The sequence below is a fragment of the Spea bombifrons genome, chromosome 7, assembly GCF_027358695.1.
Source record: "Spea bombifrons isolate aSpeBom1 chromosome 7, aSpeBom1.2.pri, whole genome shotgun sequence".
Lineage (NCBI taxonomy): Eukaryota > Metazoa > Chordata > Amphibia > Anura > Pelobatidae > Spea > Spea bombifrons.
Genome location: NC_071093.1, coordinates 42,155,594 through 42,172,711, shown reverse-complemented (window position 1 = coordinate 42,172,711; position 17,118 = coordinate 42,155,594). Strand labels below are relative to the sequence as shown.

Genomic DNA, 17,118 nt, shown 5'->3' with positions numbered 1-17,118 from the left:
ACTGGTGGAGAAGGGGAGAGAGAGGGATCTGCAGCAGGAGCAGCCCCCCCTCCTATGGGCTGAGTCTGGGAGGGGGTGGCTATGCCCCCCCTCCTCTCCCCTGCAGCCCCTGTCTGGCTGGCCCTGCGCATGCGCACATACTCCAGCCCTGGAGTGGGACTGATATTGGAGGGTCATTCTCAGACAGTTCTGCAGGGCTGCAATAAATCACCCTGCACATTCCCACCCCTCCCTCCCCTCTGTCTGTCTCCCTCCCTCCCTCTCTCTCTCCCTCCCTCCCTCTCTCTCTTTCTCTCTCTCCTTCCTTCCTTCCTCCCATCAGCTTGCCACCTCTCACTTTGCAACCTCTTCTCTCCCTGCTTCCCCAACCCAGACCCCCCCTTATCCCTTATTCTCACCATATAAAATTAGGGAGGGGAAATGCACCCTCTTACCCTGCTTATATCTGACAGTAAAGACCCCCTTTATCTCTGAGGATTTTGGAGTCTGTGGTATCCCACAGAATAGAAAGAAACCCCCTTTTATGTATCCCACCTTCCTGCTAATTCCCCAATTCTGCATTTAGGACTACAGGATTTATCCAAAAAGGGGTAAACCCTCCAAAACTGGATCTAAAGGAAGAAGAGACCCTCAAAGACCCAAATCTGGACAAGAATCCACACTGATTTATTTTTTATTTTTAATGTGTGGGTGAAGATATTGCCTTCCAGAAATCTAATATTTATATAAAAAAATAAACAAAAGAAGATTCTAAATTCTAAGGGGTGGAAGGAAGATTCTGTTGGAAAAATCCGATTTTATTTGAACCACAAAAGAAGAAAAGACTCATCATACAGCAACCTGCAGAAGGTGAGAGTGGAACAAAAATGGGGCTTTTTTATATTTAAGGGACAAAAAAGGCTGTTTATTACCCCAAATGTTTAATAATATCAGATGTTTACAAATACATGCAATTTTATTTAGAAACATTGCCACTGCTGTGAGCTGACTCTCTGCTTTGCATGTACATGTATGTATGTTAAAGAGAAACCTGTCACACCATTAACCCTCTAAGTGCTGGGATGTCTGCAACCCCCCCCCTCTGCCCTTCTGGCAATTAACCCTTTGGGCGCCAGCAAGGGGGTGGTCAATGTTTTGCTAGGCACGTAAAGTGTTAAATGATGTGCTGTAGCGAAGGGGTTCCTGTGCAATTAATATAGTGGAAAGGGAAAGGGGGTGCAATTTTTTGGACACCTTTTGTACCCCTTTCATGAGATCGTGACATCATTTATCTGAGGATTCCTTGTTGCGAGCAATGGAGGGGAACCCATTCACAAAAACACGAATATTATGCTGGGGGGCAGGGAATAATATCTTTTGTTGGGGGATATGAATATATATATATATCAGTGTTAGGGGGATTGATACCATTGATTTATCTATGGGTGGTCTTGAAACATGTGACATTGAATATAGATGAAATACTTTTAGGACATGTATGTGTAACAGTGTAATAGTGTAACAGTGTAACAGTGTATCAGTGTAACAGTGTAATAGTGTAACAGTGTAACAGTGTATCAGTGTAACAGTGTAATAGTGTAATAGTGTAACAGTGTAACAGTGTAACAGTGTAACAGTGTAACAGTGTAATAGTGTAATAGTGTAACAGTGTAACAGTGTAACAGTGTAACAGTGTAATAGTGTAATAGTGTAACAGTGTAACAGTGTAACAGTGTAATAGTGTAACAGTGTAATAGTGTAACAGTGTAATAGTGTAATAGTGTATCATCGTGTTACTGTACCGGAGGGAGCCATTGTAACAGATCTGTGTTTGGAAGTTCCATGTTGTTGTATATGGGAGGATATTAAATGGGAAATACCCGTCTCTGGTTCTGGGTGAGATAAGGTGACATATAGCATCACGTATGTGAGTGTTGGTGGGGTCTGATGTGTGGGTATAGGGGGTGATCTGCATATTTGATGTGTGTATACACAGAGAAAGCAACACTATTTATGAGGAGGTTATACAATATATCTATTATTATTCCTGTTTACTGCAAATAATTAAGAGTTTTTGGGTGTTCTTGGTGTCTGTCAATATGTGTGTGTGGTGGGGTGAGAGGTGGGTGTCCTGGTGTCTGTGTATTAGGAGGGGTGAGGGGATGGTGTCCTGGTGTCTGTGTATTAGGAGGGGTGAGGGGTAGGTGTCCCGGTGTCTGTGTATTAGGAGGGGTAGGTGTCCTGGTATCTGTGTATTAGGAGGGGTGAGGGGTAGGTGTCCCGGTGTCTGTGTATTAGGAGGGGTGAGGGGTAGGTGTCCTGGTGTCTGTGTATTAGGAGGGGTGAGGGGTAGGTGTCCTGGTGTCTGTGTATTAGGGGTGAGGGGTGGGTGTCCTGGTGTCTGTGTATTAGGAGGGGTGAGGGGGTAGGTGTCCTGGTGTCTGTGTATTAGGAGGGGTGAGGGGTAGGTGTCCTGGTGTCTGTGTATTAGGAGGGGTGAGGGGTAGGTGTCCTGGTGTCTGTGTATTAGGGGGGTGAGGGGTAGGTGTCATGGTGTCTGTGTATTAGGAGGGGTAAAAATGAGGTGTCCTGTATATTAGAGGTGTTTATGTTTCAGCAAGTAATATGAGGTGTGCGTCCAATTTCTGCATATTTTCTGTTTCTATATGGATACAGACAGACAGACAGACACAACCCGGATGGTTCTGGATCGGCCCTCAGGCAGCAGTGGCTGGTGGCTCCCCAGTTTTCCCCATCACTCGCTGGCTTCTCCAGTAGACCTGGATGGGAAGCCAACAGATTAATCTGGGGCACACGGTGCTCTTAGTGGACTTTCCCGGGGCTCAGAGGTCCCTCGTAAATCAGCTGACAATGTCACCCTAGCTAGGCCTGGATTATCTTGGCGAATAACGGATACCCATGAGTTTGAACCCCGCACAGGACATTGGGCTGGTTGGACCCCATAGTGTTAAATGAAATCCGCTGTCGTTGCTGCAGCGGGGAGTCCGTGGGGATATACTGGTTGGAGTCTAGAAACCCAGACCCACAGAGCCAAACACAACCAGACTGGCTGATGTATGATGTGGATCCTCAGGCGTGTATTTGTACATACAGACTTATAATAGTGCCTGGGGTTCTGTATCTGATTTAAGGATCTGCATTCTGGATCTGTGAGCATACATGTATAGATGGATATGGGCTTTTGTGCTACACATGGGTATATATATATATATATATAGCTTTCTACATATTCTGCATAATTCTCGTCTCGCTTTGTAAACAGTGAGATATGAGGTTGAGGCGTCCCGTGTCTAATGCATTCTCTGATTGGTGAATTAGAGTCTAGGTATCTACATTTAGTGCACGTGGTCCAGGTGCCCGGGGCTCTATCACTCTTTTTGAATCTGGGTGTGCTTGGCTCTGTGGGTCTGGGTTTGTACGTCTGTGTGAATGTGAATGTGAACGTGAATGTGAGTCTCGGTGTGAAAGGCTGTATGAGTCTGGGTGTGCGAGGCTCTCTATCAGGCTGGGTGTGCGGGGCTTGGTGAATCTGGGTGTGCTTGGCTCTATGGTTTTGGGTATGTATGCCTATGTGAGTCTGTGTGTGTGGGGCCGTCTATCAGGCTGGGGGTGCGGGGCCGTCTATCAGTCTGGGGGTGCGGGGCCGTCTATCAGCCTGGGGGTGCGGGGCCGTCTATCAGTCTGGGGGTGCGGGGCCGTCTATCAGCCTGGGGGTGCGGGGCCGTCTACCAGTCTGGGGGTGCGGGGCCGTCTATCAGCCTGGGGGTGCGGGGCCGTCGATCAGTCTGGGGGTGCGGGGCCGTCGATCAGTCTGGGGGTGCGGGGCCGTCTATCAGTCTGGGGGTGCGGGGCCGTCTATCAGCCTGGGGGTGCGGGGCCGTCGATCAGTCTGGGGGTGCGGGGCCGTCTATCAGTCTGGGGGTGCGGGGCCGTCTATCAGCCTGGGGGTGCGGGGCCGTCGATCAGTCTGGGGGTGCGGGGCCGTCGATCAGTCTGGGGGTGCGGGGCCGTCTATCAGTCTGGGGGTGCGGGGCCGTCTATCAGTCTGGGGGTGCGGGGCCGTCTATCAGTCTGGGAGTGTGGGGCCGTCTATCAGCCTGGGGGTGCGGGGCCGTCTATCAGCCTGGGGGTGCGGGGCCGTCTATCAGCCTGGGGGTGCGGGTCTCTCTATCAGTCTGGGGGTGCAGGGCTCTCTATCAGCCTGGGGGTGCAGGGCCGTGATGGGCTGTGTCTGGCTTGCTGCATGATGGGGTTAAATACCTCACTTGATCTACAGGTGTCAATGTTTAATTAGTCACATATTCCAAATATTTTTGTTCCATTAATTTAATAAAACTGCCATGTTTATAACTTTTATTCGGGGTATTGTGTTCTGGACTCGCCTAGATCAAAGTTCAACAACCGGGGATTCTACCGATTCTAGAAATGACTGAACGGGTCTGTGTTACGGACGGGCGGAAGGCCCCGTGTAAAGTGTAGTATAATGTCCTGGGGAGGGCCTTGTCCCTGTCTCATGCATGTGCCCGTCACATATATGTGTATGTGCCCCTGTACACGCTGTGTGGAAATAAAGAATTTGACGGTAGCCCACATAGTCAACCCACTCTTCTAATTTTAGGTAAAACCTAAAGTTTTATTTGGTTCTTGGTTTTGTCTTATGTGCCAAATCGTCTGCCCCAAGTCTCGCTGTATTATGGGGAGAAAAATGGAAATTTGGTAAGTTTTGGTTTAGTGATTTGAATTAAGTTGTAATCTTATAAGGTTAGGTCTCTTCTTCAGGTATAGTAAATGGTAGTTTGGGGTCACTCAGCTGTTTCCATGGAAAACAAGGACATATCTGGCTGTGACATAATTGCATCAGCGATCACAGCGTGCCATTGGAACACAGGAGTGATGGGAGTGATAAAGGGCCATTGGAACCCAGGAGTGATGGGAGTGATAAAGGGCTATTGGAACACAGGAGTGATGGGAGTGATAAAGGGCTATTGGAACACAGGAGTGATGGGAGTGATAAAGGGCCATTGGAACCCAGGAGTGATGGGAGTGATAAAGGGCCGTTGGAACACAGGAGTGATGGGAGTGATAAAGGGCCATTGGAACCCAGGAGTGATGGGAGTGATAAAGGGCCATTGGAACACAGGAGTGATGAGAGTGATAAAGGGCCATTGGGACACAGGAGTGATGGGAGTGATAAAGGGCCATTGGAACACAGGAGTGATGGGAGTGATAAAGGGCCATTGGAACCCAGGAGTGATGGGAGTGATAAAGGGCCTCTGTACGCCTATGAAGAGATTCCATTAAAAATCAGCTGTTTCCAGCTACAATAGTCATTTACAACATTAACCCCGCCTGCGCTGGATTTCTGATCCATTTCATGTTATTTTAATGCACAAAATTTGCTTTTCTTTAAAAAGATCAAAGAATATTTCTAAGTGACCCCAAACCTTTGAGTAGACAGAAGTAAGTGTACATTTCCTGTAAACTATACAGCGCTAAGTGTATCTGGTAGTGATTAATAAATAAAAACATACATACATATTAAATGCCTTAAGAAGAGATTGTTTCAAAATGTAACACAATTCAGTTAGCCAATAAAAGTACCAAATTTGCTTTTCATGGTGAACATGGCAGAACGCTATACCCGTATTATGGGGACTTCTGGGCCCTCTGCTTCTGGCTTTTCAGGCGCTGCGTCTACTATTTCATCTTGTGATCTGATTGGGTGGGGCTTGAGGACTGGGAAATACTGGATGGCTACTGGTTCAAGCCGTGAAGGGACCGTGCGTTTGGCTGATCTATACAGAACTCCACGTTCTGGGGATCTGTATGATTATTCCTCCCCATTCACCTTAGCTGGCCCCTTTAATGATAGCTAACCGGTGGTCCCTTTCTTTTAAGCTAAAAAACACCAAAATAATTCAGTTAATAGCAAAATAAAACGTTCTCCCTGTAGCTAGCTTAACTGAAGCTATAAAGGTGTCTGTTCCCCTTTAAATAATTATGTTGACCAATCAGCTGGTAGTTATGGCTTCTTGGCGCCTCCAGTGGTGTATCTATCTTTAGTTTTGCCCTAGGCCTAACCCAGGACAGCGCCACCAGCCGCCCCTCCTTGCCACCTTCCTTACAGCTGTGCGCGCGTATATGACGTCATAATCGCCCAGGTCTGGGCGGAAGTAAAATATGGAGCCGGCACAGGTCTCCATAGTGTTACTGGGTGGCTGATCCCCCCCCCTTTTAACTGGCCCGCTAAGTAGTGGGGCTACAGGGAGCCCAGGAGGGCAAAAGATTACCTGTTTAGCGACAGAGAGGCTCCTGCCCCTGGATCTGCCCCCTCCTGGCCAGAATATACAACTGCCCCTCCGCCAGAGAGAGGACTCTTCATGAATACTGATTACCGTGCAACAAAGAGGCATAAAGAGGACTGCATTCATGTAATAGGAGACCGGCGAGGACTTTATCTGCAGATAAGACAATGCGGTATTATTTCATCCATTCTCCGCAGGGGGTCTCGTGTGGAAATCCATGAAGAACCTCTTAGTTGAATGAACTTTTTTTTTTTTTTTTGCACATGAGTAAGAATGGCCAACGGAGATAACGCGCTCTTCTAAATAATTACCCCATTGTAGGCAATTTCATGCCTGGGCTATTGTCTTGGGAAAATATGGGTGAGGAATCCCCGGCAGGGGGTAACTTCTGTACAATGGTTTCCAACACCAGGTAAGGAAAGGGGGGCCGGGAACCAGAGGGACGTATTTTAGAATGTTCTGAATGAAGAAGCGGCAAGAATGCCTTTGGTTTCCATGGTGACAGCTGCATATCTATAAAATATATATTTTTTTTTAATGAGATTTGGCCCATAGTTTCTAAACCCTCATCACCAGGGCGTAGATCCATCTTCTATATAGGGCAGCTTTGCCTGTCAGGGGGCCATATGCATACATTTGTGCCTAATGGGCCGGAATATATGGGTAACCGAGTATCTCCTGCATGTTCTATGCCTGGCATATGGGATCTGCACCTGCCGGATTTCTGGGCATTTGGACCCATGTCTTTCAGATGTGAGTTTAGGAGCCCATAGGCTCATGGTGTGAGCCGCTAGGCCCAGTGTCTGCTTGAGTATGGTGTGCGGGACCTTGTGTGTGTGTGAAAAGGGTAGTTACCCCGGAATATCTGGACCTGGATGTCATGATTAACTCTTATGATGTAGTGGACGCATGGAAGGGTAATCCAGCAGAGGTGGTTCATTTCTTTGTATAAGCATTTAATCTGATGTTTACTTAAATGTTCCTTTGTGCATGCCCTCTGTATCTGCTCTGGATAGACTTGTCATCTTCCCAGAGGACCCCTGGGGTGATTCATGGCCCAACTGATAAGGACCCTGAGTTATAGGAATTCCATTCCTAGCTTAAGTGGAGGGGTTTCCATCACCTTCACCCCACCATAACTTATCGGCAGATCAAAGACCGGAACCAGTTCTTGGGAAGGTGTCATATTATTGGTCATGTGACCAGAGGGGTGTTTTCTGGCAAAAGAGTCTGATTTAGGGGCAATGCAGCGACCTAAATCAACATCGAAAGAAACCATCTGGACTTAAGGAGCTCCCACAGGCCGGCTTATTGGAGAAACTCGTGAGTGAGGGTCCTGTGTTTGTCCCGTTGTTTTTAGGAACTGTTTTATTTTTATTTTGTACGTCTTTTTTGTTGTTGTTGTGGCACTGTGTAATCTTTGTCTTTTTGTTATTAAAATATTCATAATCCAAATCTGTCTTTGGGCTCTAGTATCGATATCCACAAACCCTAAGAGAGGATAACACGTTACCGTATTGTTATTACCTCATTACCCCAGATGTAGAGGCCGGGGTGGAACTTAACACGGGTGCAATAGAATCCTCCTCAGTGACTTATGTCTACGTCGCCATTGTAACAGTCTAAAAAGACATGATGTGCGCTGCTGAGAGGTAACAATAGGGCTCTTTGGAACACTATCCTGTCCAGGACCGGCCCCGGTTAGGGACATTAACTAGGAGAATATCTGGGTCTGGGGAGACAGAGGTGTGGGGTAAATGTGTACATCTATATTTAACCCCTGAGGTTTTTACAGCTGTGTCCCTCGCATCTGGGCTGGTTCCATTGATTCTTGCTCATCGTTTTCGGGGCCGGTCTGGGCACCGTGCCAGGATATGTATTTTTATAATGTGGGCGCTGGATAAATCCCAGAATCTGTAAAGTCCAAACATTTACTGCTGTGGTCTTGGGTTTTTGGCTGTTTTGTCTGAAAACACCCTTTATGTGCTCCTATTTGCATAAAAACTATTGATTGCAGAAGAGAAGTGATGTGGAAGCGAAGCCGGGATAAGTGGAGCTCTGCATAGGGTCTGTCGTGTACTGGATCTTGGCAGCAAAGGGTCTAGTATATATATATATATATATATATATATATACTGCATACCTCCCAGCTGTCCCAGCTTAGGAGGTCCATTCCACCTGGTGCCAAAATCCCTGACGCCCCTCTTTCCTCCCCTGCTGCCTCTATTTTCTAGAATAGAATGTTTGCTGGGTATGAGGGTATCACAGGGTTCTACAGCCCTAAAAGCCCCGATAATGTGTATAGAAACAACAGGGAATGGCTCCATAAATGAATTTGGGGTAATAATAATAATCAGTCGATTCCAAAGGCACAAAAGTGCTGCCAATGCCCCACCGCTACCCAGAGCCCCCCTTGCGGGTTGCGGCCAGGACTACCCGCAATGTTGCAGGTGATCCCGCAGATGTTAGTGGCCATTCAGTGGGTGTTCCGGCTGATGTCGTGGGACACACCCCCATTTAAAGGGGAAATGGGCGGGGAGAGGGGCGTGTCAGGACAGTATGGGTCCAGTATATATATCGGATATTATAGGCATACGGCTTCTGAATCTAAGACGAGACCAACGACTGATTAAGGTCTGAATCTTTACAGCAGGAATACCAGGCAGACTAGACGGGGGCCGAATGGGGCCGATCTGCCAGCAGGTTCTGCTTTTTTTCTGGCAAGTGGGTTCTGGTGATTTAGTGGAGCCTGTGCATGGATTCGGGTACGTGCTGATTTGGGGTATTTGAAGTGTCCAAGAGGCAAAAGAGAGCATAGAATGATTGGGCGGAAGGAGGAGGGAAAAGGCGGCGGACATGTTGGAACTCGCCAGGATTTACTTTCCAACCTGCACTAATATTGGCTCACGGTGGGGATGCGATTCTAACCAATTCACGGCCAAGAACGTCCCTCGTTTTGCAGGGTTTATTTTAACCTCTTAATTTCTGTAAAAGCCAAAAAAAAAACCTGGCAAAAAAATAAATATATATATATATATATATATATATATATATAATAAATAAAGGGAAGCTGGAAGGTGGGGGGTCTCCGGCAGCCTAACAGATGGGTATAGATGCAGTTAATAGGATATGACTGCCGGGTGGATGATCCGTGTTCTGCCGATGACCGCGGCTGATCTATCCCGATCCCCGTCTGTTCTTTGACATTTAAGGATTGTTGATCTGTAGCTAAGAGGTCCACCTTTATCTGTATGTGGGGTGGGGATCTTTTTGATTAAGAGGTTGGTGGGATATATTGGATTAAGCAATGATGTAATACAGACGGGAATCCGGTGCTGTGCGTGAAGGAGAGAGAACAGGAAGGAACTGGGCAGACTGGGCAGACTCCGCCACCCAGACGTTCCAGGGCCATGATGGCTAACCTCTACAGTTCCTACAGTTCCCATGATACCATGCTAGCCGCTGGCCTGGAGTACCTGGCTAGCCATCCTTGTTGTCAAATCAGGCTTGGGGTTTATTCACTAAAGCGGGAGTTGGCCGGAGGCTCCCTAAATTGGCTATGCGTTATAAAGGACCATCTCTGGCTCAGCGTTGCATAATGTATAGTTCAATCAGTGAGGGGCCTTCCAGGACAGGCAGTTATTTAAATATGCCTTATGCAGGGCCATCCATGCCGTCCTTGGAGCAGAAGCTCGCTGGCGTCAGATTTAAATTGAAGGCAGGGGGATGAAACACAACCCTCCGGCCAACTCCCCCTTTAGTGAATAAAGTACCCATTGTACAGCGCTGCGGAATATGATGGCTCTAGATTGTGAGCTCATTTGAGCAGCGCCCTCCTCACCTGTACGTCATCTTGTTATATACTAATCGTAATGTCCTGTCTTGTACAGCGCTGCGGAATCTGTTGGCGCTATGTAACACAATAAATGATAATGGCGCTATATAACACAATAAATAATAATGGCGCTATATAACACAATTAATAATAATGGCGCTATGTAACACAATAAATAATAATGGCGCTATATAACACAATAAATAATAATGGCGCTATATAACACAATAAATAGGGCTGGTATCTCTGTGTTTCCCGTCTCTCCTCCCTCTGGACGGACGCTGTCACCCTGTCTGTCTGTCTGTCTGGCAATGACCCGGAGTCAGCCTGCAGCATGGGGGGTGGGGAGGGCGGTCTGTACGCATTTCTCTGTCGGTCTGTGTAAATTTCGCATGGTGCTGTGCATGTACGACAACGTGGACAGCTCTCTGTGGGCTGATGTTATGTGTAAGTGTACACTGCATGTGTGTTCTGCGTGTCAGCGTATGTATATTTGTGTGTGTGTATAATTTAATGTATATGTGTATAAAGTGTAAATTGTTGTATGTGTGTATATTGTGTGTTGCATACACGTTTGATGTGGGTCTGGTGTTGTGTATGTGTATTGTATGTTGTGTATGTGTGTGTTGCCTACACGTTTGATGTGAGTCTGGTGTTGTGTATGTGTGATGTATATATTGTGTGTTGCGTACACGTTTGATGTGGGTCTGGTGTTGTGTATTGTGTAAGTGTGTTGCGTACACGTGTGATGTTTGTGTTGTATACACGTTTGATGTGTGTGTGTTGTATACGTGTTTAGCTCTCTTCCTGCCTGCTTTACACACTCCGGATCCTCCCTATTTTATTTTTTGTCTGTGTTTTTCCGCTGTTTTTCTCTCCTCTCTCAGCTTCTCTCTTTTCCTCCAAACATCATTAATCCCTCTAATTTTCCTCCTGATCCAATCAGTCTTGTAATCAATCTCTTTTCCCCTCCAGGCTCTCCCCCCTCTCCATTTCTCCTCCCCTGCGTCCCCTCTCATCCTCCCCTGTATACCTTCTCCCTATCTTCCCCCGGCCACATTCTCTCTCCCTGACATTCCTCAGTGTCTGGACTTGGTTGGCTATTTGCCCGGAGAGGGGGTGGCGTAGGGTTGGGGGGGGTACGCCTTTATCCCCACATGGCACTAACTGGGTGATCCTCCCTCTCCCAGAGTCTCAAAGGGGGGGTTCTAACATCCCGAGGGGGTACTCGCCCCCCCCTTTCAGGAAACCACACGTGGCAGCGCACAGCACCCTTTCTATACCAGGGATACTCAGCCTACTTGTTTAACCCCTTGTTTGACCATAAAGGGCCCGTAGATCTTTGGCAAGAATTGGGTTAATGTTTTCGCACGAGGGTTAAAACGATGTAAAAATACATTATTCACTCTTCTCTTCCCAGAAGTACCGTGGGGGGCTCCTGGTGTCGGAGTTGGCCATGCACTCCTTGGATGAACCACTGGATCTAAAGCTGAGTATCTCGAAGCTGCGGGCGGCGCGGGAGAAACGCGAGCGCAGCGGAGGGAGCGGGAGAAAGCGCTCCGTGCACCACGAGCTCATGATCCGGGATGATGGGACTACCGTTATCACACCTGTCTGCTCCTCACCCCCACCAGGTACCTGCGCAGCACGCCTTCCGCCGATCTGACCTTTAACCTTCTAGGTTCTGTAGCCTACGGCTCCCATGAGGCTTAGCCATCTGACTCCTGTATGGCCAAGGGTCAACTTGTATGGCCAGTTTGGCGGCTGCATAACACCCATAGCTGTGTCGGACTTTCCTTTTGATGTCTCCATGTAGAACCCCTCCCTCATTATTATACTTTATTTCATATGCACCCTTTTATTCTGAATAGGGTTCCTGCCTCGGTTTCGGGAAGAGGACAGCCCCCCGTTCTCCTCTCCTCCAATTGTGGATCTGAGTCTTTCTCCCCCTTCGGAGATGGACTCCCCAAGCCGCGCATCCTTGTCCCCAGAGAGAGGTGGCGGAGTAGACACTCCTGTGGTGAGTGTCCCTCAACTGTGATATATAGATCTAGATTGCTATAGGGCCCAGCAAGTGCTTGGAAATAAGTCTTTTCATACGTAGGAAGGAATACTGAGAATTGCTATTACTTATTTCACACCTGAATACGTCGAATAAATCTTGCACAAGTCCTTGAGAACTTTGACCCTCCGCCACCCCAGTGCTGGAGAGCATCTTGGCGCAGGTCAGAAGGCCAGCCCCTGATTTATTCCGCCTCTGCTGATCCAAGGGGTTCCCAAAACCTGGATTGTTGAGAAACGCGTTAAGCGCCCCTGTATGAAGCAGCATGGGCTATAGATCTTCTAGATACTTTGTAGAACATTGTCGATACATTCTGGTACAGGCAAATGTTTAGGTTGGGAAAAATAACTTCATAATAGCCTGGGAGTGGGGTGGGATCCTGTTAAACGGATGATGTCATACATCAGAACCTATGAGAACGTGAAGGCGCAGGGGACACCTTCCCAAAGCATTTTGGGCCACCGGGACCCGCTTGTTTTGGAACGATCTAACCTCTGATCCCGTTTGTTGCCCCTAGGACACTAAGTCGCTACGTTGTGGGGGTGACGCGGCTCCCAGCCCCTTCCAGTTCTACCTGCCCCTCAGTTCTGGACTCCAGCTGCCTCCCTCTATGTTTTTGTCACCTCCCAAGGAGAAGCGACTTTCTCTGGAGTACACCGAGCAGAAACAGCTGGTGTGTCAGTGGGCAAAGGTAATGTCGGCTTCCTGCGGGTCCTGAAGACCCCTACTGCTCTTGTGAATCATCCCTCCGTTACCGCTGGTGCCTCTGTTTCTCCTTGTTACCCGCTATCATTATTTCTGCCCGGGCTCCTTCTATTTCTCCCTTTGGATTCCCTCCTTCCGCTCTTTCTACCTCTGCTTCTACCTCTTTTACCCCTGTTTCTCCCTCGGGTACCATATTCCCTTAATTTCTCCATCTGTTACCCCTGGTTCCTCACCGTCTAGCTCTGCTACCCCTGCTCTCTCTCTTTTCCACTCTGTCCATCTTTCTCCATGCTCCTCTCTCTATTATTCCTTCCATTGGGCTCTCGCTGATCTCTCTGACCCTCTCCTTCCATACTCTTTCTTAAGTCTGTCTATGCTTCCTCCCCTGCGCCTCTCCCCAATTCTCAACATTATTGCCCTCCCTATAAGAGCTTGTCACCTTCCTCAGAATCACCCTGCGACAATTGATCTTGCAGTGCAACCGGCTCTTTGAGCTCCTGCAGGAACTGGTGGACCATGTCAATGATTTCCACGTCAAGCCGGAGAAGGATGCTGGGTATTGCTGTCACTGGGAGGGCTGCGCCCGCCGGGGCAGAGGCTTCAATGCCAGGTAGGATGCAGAACATTCCAAGTATTCTCTTTAGGAAGAAGATGGAGAAGATTCTGGGTCTCTGCATGCTTAACAGCATGAAGCCTCTCCACGGTTTATTCAGGGGTGGTAATAAATAATATATGGCAAGGTCTCGGGGTACTCCTTATTCAGTCGGTGTCTGAGATATCATCCTGTTAACTCTGCAGATATAAAATGTTGATCCATATCCGAACGCACACCAACGAGAGGCCGCACTGCTGCCCGACCTGTCACAAGAGTTTCTCTCGCCTTGAAAACCTGAAAATCCACAACCGGTCCCATACAGGTCAGTAGCTGCCATCATTGCATGTCCATTATCCTGCCACGATGACATAACACCTTCATACATGTCCATAACCTTCTTATTCTATTTCATAGACAGCCATTCCGTAGAGCCACCACGCCATCATACTTCTATAGGCGTTGCTCCCATTTCTGACATGGCAATTTTAATTATTTCCACAGGGGAAAAGCCTTACATGTGCCCGTACGAGGGCTGCAACAAGCGTTACTCCAACTCGAGTGACCGATTCAAGCATACGCGAACCCACTACGTGGACAAGCCCTATTACTGCAAGATGCCTGGATGTCAGAAGCGCTACACGGACCCCAGTTCCCTGAGGAAACATATTAAGGCTCATGGGCACTTCATCTCACACCAGCAGCGACAGCTGCTAAAAATACACCAGGCCCCCAAGCTGCAGACGTCTGGAGACAGCGGTTACCCCAATGGTGCCCAGTTGATTATTCCCAACCCGGCTGCCATCTTCGGCAGTCAGTCCCTGCCCCTTCCCCTGGCACCAGGACCCCTGGACCTAAGTTCACTGGCCTGCAGTGGGGTAGCATCAGCCCTGGCGGGGCTCCCCAATCCTATGCTGACACTGGCTGGCTCACCCCTGAACTTGGCTAAGGGTTCCCTTCTATCCCAAGCCTACTCCGCTGCAGGCCTCGGCCTTCCTTTAGTATCCTTGGTAGCAGCGAGCAAAGTGGAGAGCGAAAAGTGTCCTAAGGGCCGAAAGTTGGATAACAACGGCAGGACTGAAGGATCAAAACTAAGGCCTAGCTCAGCTGAAGGGCTGCCTCTTCTGCCTAGTGGGGTGTTAGATCTTTCCCCTGGTGTGGGCTCGGAGTCTCTTCTGCCAGGATGGGTGGTCATCCCACCAGGGTCTGTATTACTGAAACCAGCTGTGGTCAACTGAGAAGACCGTAGCTTTTCAGTTGTACTCCGGTGAACCGACACAGCCACCCAGCATTTTATGGCAAAAAACCAGACTTTTTTGGCTGGGCGGGTTCGTTATCTTCACAGCTTCAAAACTTTCCAGGTACATTCCCAGCCCCGTGATTCCATCGTGTTCTTTCTACGAACGTCACGCAGGACAGTCATGGAGCGGACGTGCCGGTTTCTGCCTTCAAACATACAACTCGCTTTTTTTTTCCATGGTGGGATTACTGGATTTTTAGTTTTTTTTTTTTGCCAATACATCAGATTTACCCCCCCCCCCTTTTGAAGTGGGACCAAAAAGACCCGGCAGACATTGAATGCCAAATTCTCTGTAAGAAACATTTATAGAAAAGAAAAAAAAAAGACAAAAAGGTCCACAGGGCAATTGTGCAAACAGGTCGCACAAAAGGAGAGAGGTTTTGTAACAGGAGAAGGAAAGAACGTTTCTGCCGCAGATCCCCGACGTTGATACTGTGAGATCTGCAGTCCTTCTTTGTTTGTAACAAAAATTACGAGAGAAGGTTTTTTAACGCCTTCTGAGAAAAGCAATAAATCAGGAAATGCTCCAATAGAGCTGAAAAACAATATGACAATAGGGAGTGGAGCGGGGATGTTCTGGAGACTATGGTTCTGTGTCATCCACTTGCTTTAATTCTCTGCCACGCTTTCTGTCCTCTGTTCCTCTCTGCATGTCGAGGTAGCCTCTTTCCTTTAAGCGCCAATATTTCTGCATCCATGTCACATTCCATGTCCACATTGCACATACATACATCCCGGTTTATGCAGGTCACATCCCTGTCGTTAAAGGAATATCACTGTATGATCATATAGTTTCCATATCGCATCAAAACCGTGAATTGCGTTCTTGTTTCTAGCAGACCCGGGGGAAGACATTTCTCTGGGCACATGCTCTTAAGAGAACTTCCTGTGCACCTGGTCGGTGTAAAGGTCCCCCGCATCCTGCAGCAGTGTAATTCCAAATGTGTCACGTTATCAAGTTAAGAATGTTGTTATATATACAATTGTTACTCATTTTCTTTTGTTTAATGGTTACTTTTACAAGATATACGAATATATAATTTACAAAATATCACCATCTCTGGTATTCGCAGCATTCAAGAGATACCGGGCTACCTGTTCTCGATTGGTTGCTTCAGCTGAGGCACCAATCAGCAGGCTGGGATGGAGTCATGGGACCGTGTGCCGCCTGTAGGGTATTTAGCCGACCCCTACGGCTCAGAGGTCTCACGTTAAGAGATAACATTTTTGGCTTGGTATCTTGAGAATGCTGAATAAGAGGCAGAAGTAGCACCAAAAAAGCCCTTATTATCAAAAATGATAGTGTTAATCCCTTGGAAGATATTTTCTTTATTTCACTCATTTTTAGGCTCTTTAAACTTTCAGTCGTAGCACTTTGGTTTTTCTTGATCCCCCATCTTTTTTTTCGTTACAGGTTTAGTACACAAAGGCGGTATTCAGCCCCCCAACAATGCAGGCTTTCAGGAACTCGCACAATCCCCGTGAATCTGTCAGTGACTTGAAAGATATCAATAACCACGAAATCGGGAGGAGATCCTGAAAGCCTTTTGTTGGCGAGAGATTATCTGTTCTGTGTTTCTAATTTGTTCATGAGGTTCTCTAACATTGTCGCGTCAATCAGCATCCCTAAAAGGACCAAGATGGTTTACAGGGGCCGCTCCGTATAATCTGCATATTAGGGGATACTCATTAAAGATGCTAAAATTACGTGAGCTTTGTTTGCAGACCTTTGCAATATAACAGCTTGATTTTGGGATTCCTGGAGATTTCCAGTTTTTGTTAGTACTTGTCAAATAAGGCATCTCTTATCTCACCGTCAGCCTGGCCGATTCTGTAGCTGGAGTACCAGTAAGAGGCGGGCGCCATGGCAACATTATTGGTAATTGCCCTTGGCTTACCTGATCACAGTGAGCCGTGGCTAAGGAGTTACAGTGGTCTTCAAGAGCCTAATGGCTGACTTTAGTTTACGGAGATATTTTATTTTTATAACTAATTAAAACCTCTTAAAGGACATCCACTGACGCTTAGTAACATGTAATGCTAAGAGACTGAAAGGATCCATATTAATGGTGGACCTGCAGCTATGGACCACATCACCCAAGCCCATCAGATACTGTGTGTTCAGCTGATATACAAATGTATCTTTTACCCCAGTGCTCTGGGCCGCTTTAACCGATCTTGGTCCTTTCGTGGAACGCAGATTGATGAGTTCACCCCAACGCACAGCCGGCCAGCTCCCTGCCTCCAGTTCTCTGGAGTCACCGTGACAAAGCATTCAGGCGCAGTGAATGCCGCTATCCAACGCTTCATCCAGAGAGC

The 17,118-nt window shown here is 47.6% G+C and overlaps 1 protein-coding gene across 1 annotated transcript; it reads left to right on the top strand.

The window, feature by feature from the left end:
• The first annotated feature begins 275 nt into the window (after positions 1-275).
• Positions 276-16,487, top strand: GLIS2 (GLIS family zinc finger 2). Its single transcript, XM_053471456.1, has 7 exons — positions 276-849; positions 11,561-11,774; positions 12,012-12,160; positions 12,720-12,893; positions 13,384-13,517; positions 13,706-13,824; positions 14,004-16,487. Exons 2-7 carry the CDS (start codon positions 11,597-11,599, stop codon positions 14,735-14,737), a joined length of 1,488 nt encoding a protein of 495 aa, XP_053327431.1. The 5' UTR covers positions 276-849; positions 11,561-11,596; the 3' UTR covers positions 14,738-16,487.
• The last annotated feature ends 631 nt before the right edge of the window (positions 16,488-17,118 follow it).